General features: G+C 47.2%; 1 protein-coding gene across 1 annotated transcript; it reads right to left on the bottom strand.

The window, feature by feature from the left end:
• Positions 1 to 113: 113 nt before the first annotated feature.
• On the bottom strand, positions 114 to 1,181 carry LOC106821483 (guanine nucleotide-binding protein subunit beta-2-like 1). The gene is made up of 4 exons (XM_014826309.1): positions 1,073 to 1,181; positions 622 to 793; positions 245 to 392; positions 114 to 125 (listed from the first exon to the last, which is right to left on the bottom strand). The coding sequence occupies exons 1-4, from the start codon at positions 1,179 to 1,181 to the stop codon at positions 114 to 116; spliced, it is 441 nt and encodes a 146-aa protein (XP_014681795.1).
• Between the last annotated feature and the right edge of the window lie 441 nt (positions 1,182 to 1,622).

Genomic DNA, 1,622 nt, shown 5'->3' with positions numbered 1-1,622 from the left:
GCGCGCGCGCCCCGTTTGCGCAACGTAGGGAGAACCCTGTATATATATATATATATATATATATACGTACACAGCTTATAATACTAGACACAGATGGCATGCATGCATCCTGACTAGTCTCTGGTCTACGCAACGTAAATAATTTTGTAAATAATTTCACGAAAACGACGGCCGGGGTACCAAACTACGATTGCGCAAAATTTACAGGCACTCGCGTCGTGCCGTACAGTGCATCGCAGCTTACCTGGATGGTGTACTTGCAAGCGCCGAGCGTGTTCCACAGCTTGATGGTCTTGTCCCTCGACGCCGACACAATCTGCCGGTTGTCGGCGGAGAACGCCACGCTCAGTACGTCCTTCGTGTGGCCGACGAAGCGACGGGTCGTCTGTCCACTGCAACAGCGCCAACATTCAGAAGCGCGCAAACGACAGACGGAATCGCGTCGTGCCGCGCGCGCGCAAAAACGCCGCCGACGCGGGATCGATACGGCGAAACGCCGCCGTGGATTAATGCAGCCTGGTTAGGTACTTGGTGTGCTCTTATGCCATGGGAACGATACACCCGTCGAAAAATACCACTATTGCCGATGCGGATTAATGGTGCGCGCGGGTGCGCTCTTACGTGCTCAGATCCCAGAGGCGCAGAGTGCCGTCCCACGATCCGGAGAGAGCGAACTGGCCGTCGGACGACATGACGACGTCGGACACGAAGTGACCGTGGCCGCGAAGGGCTTTCTGCGGGACGCCGTAGTTCGTATCGTCGCGCGTCAGCTTCCACATGATCACGGTCTTGTCTAGAATGAGGAAAATCTGATGGCAGGTTTTGTTTATACAGAGATTGTTACTGTATTTGCGGGAAGTAAGAACAACATATTGAATGAGAAATGAAAACTTGACACTCAACTTGAGACAAAAACAAAACGTGGTACATGCACGAGGGTAAGTACTCAGCTGATCATTTTCAGTATGAATCTAGTAGATGGTAAGAACGCATCGCCGAGTAAATCACACTCAATCCACTTCCACTGACGCACTACAATGATTTAGAGATGGAAATGCATGAAATAACTTACCTCGGGACGACGAAAGAATCATGTCCGGAAACATCGCAGTGGTCGCGATTTGGGTAACCCAGCCATTGTGGCCTTTAAGGGTACCCCTGTGAGTTAATTGCTCTGTCATTCTTACTCGCAATTACTCGTGAAGTTCCGATGACACCGGATTGTGTCACTAACTTTACAAATGTGTTGGCCAACAACTATGGCGGCCGAGAAAAGGAACGCTAGGTGGCAGCATAAGTTATACTGGGATGTAAACTTTAAAGTATTTTAACATTCAAAATGTACTATATGTAATTCAAACCTACAGAAAGTCATATTTTTGTTTAAAACATATTAATTGTTGTGATAATACGTTACAGGCAACTTAGAAACATTTTTGATATGACGTCATGGGACGATAAAATTTTCGGCGGCCATTTTTCCGAGGGAGTGTAGTTGTTTGATGCGAACGTACTAGTAAATTTAGTTATTTGTGTTTAATAGCAGCACCTCTGGCGCTAACTGTCAGTCGTGCCATATCACTAACTAAATAAGAACGAGCTGTGTTATATAAGAATTTCAG

This window comes from Priapulus caudatus, unplaced genomic scaffold (assembly GCF_000485595.1).
Source record: "Priapulus caudatus unplaced genomic scaffold, Priapulus_caudatus-5.0.1 Scaffold75, whole genome shotgun sequence".
Taxonomy (NCBI): domain Eukaryota; kingdom Metazoa; phylum Priapulida; class Priapulimorpha; order Priapulimorphida; family Priapulidae; genus Priapulus; species Priapulus caudatus.
Note: the sequence above shows the minus strand (reverse complement) of the source record. Positions and strands in the feature narration are given on the sequence as shown.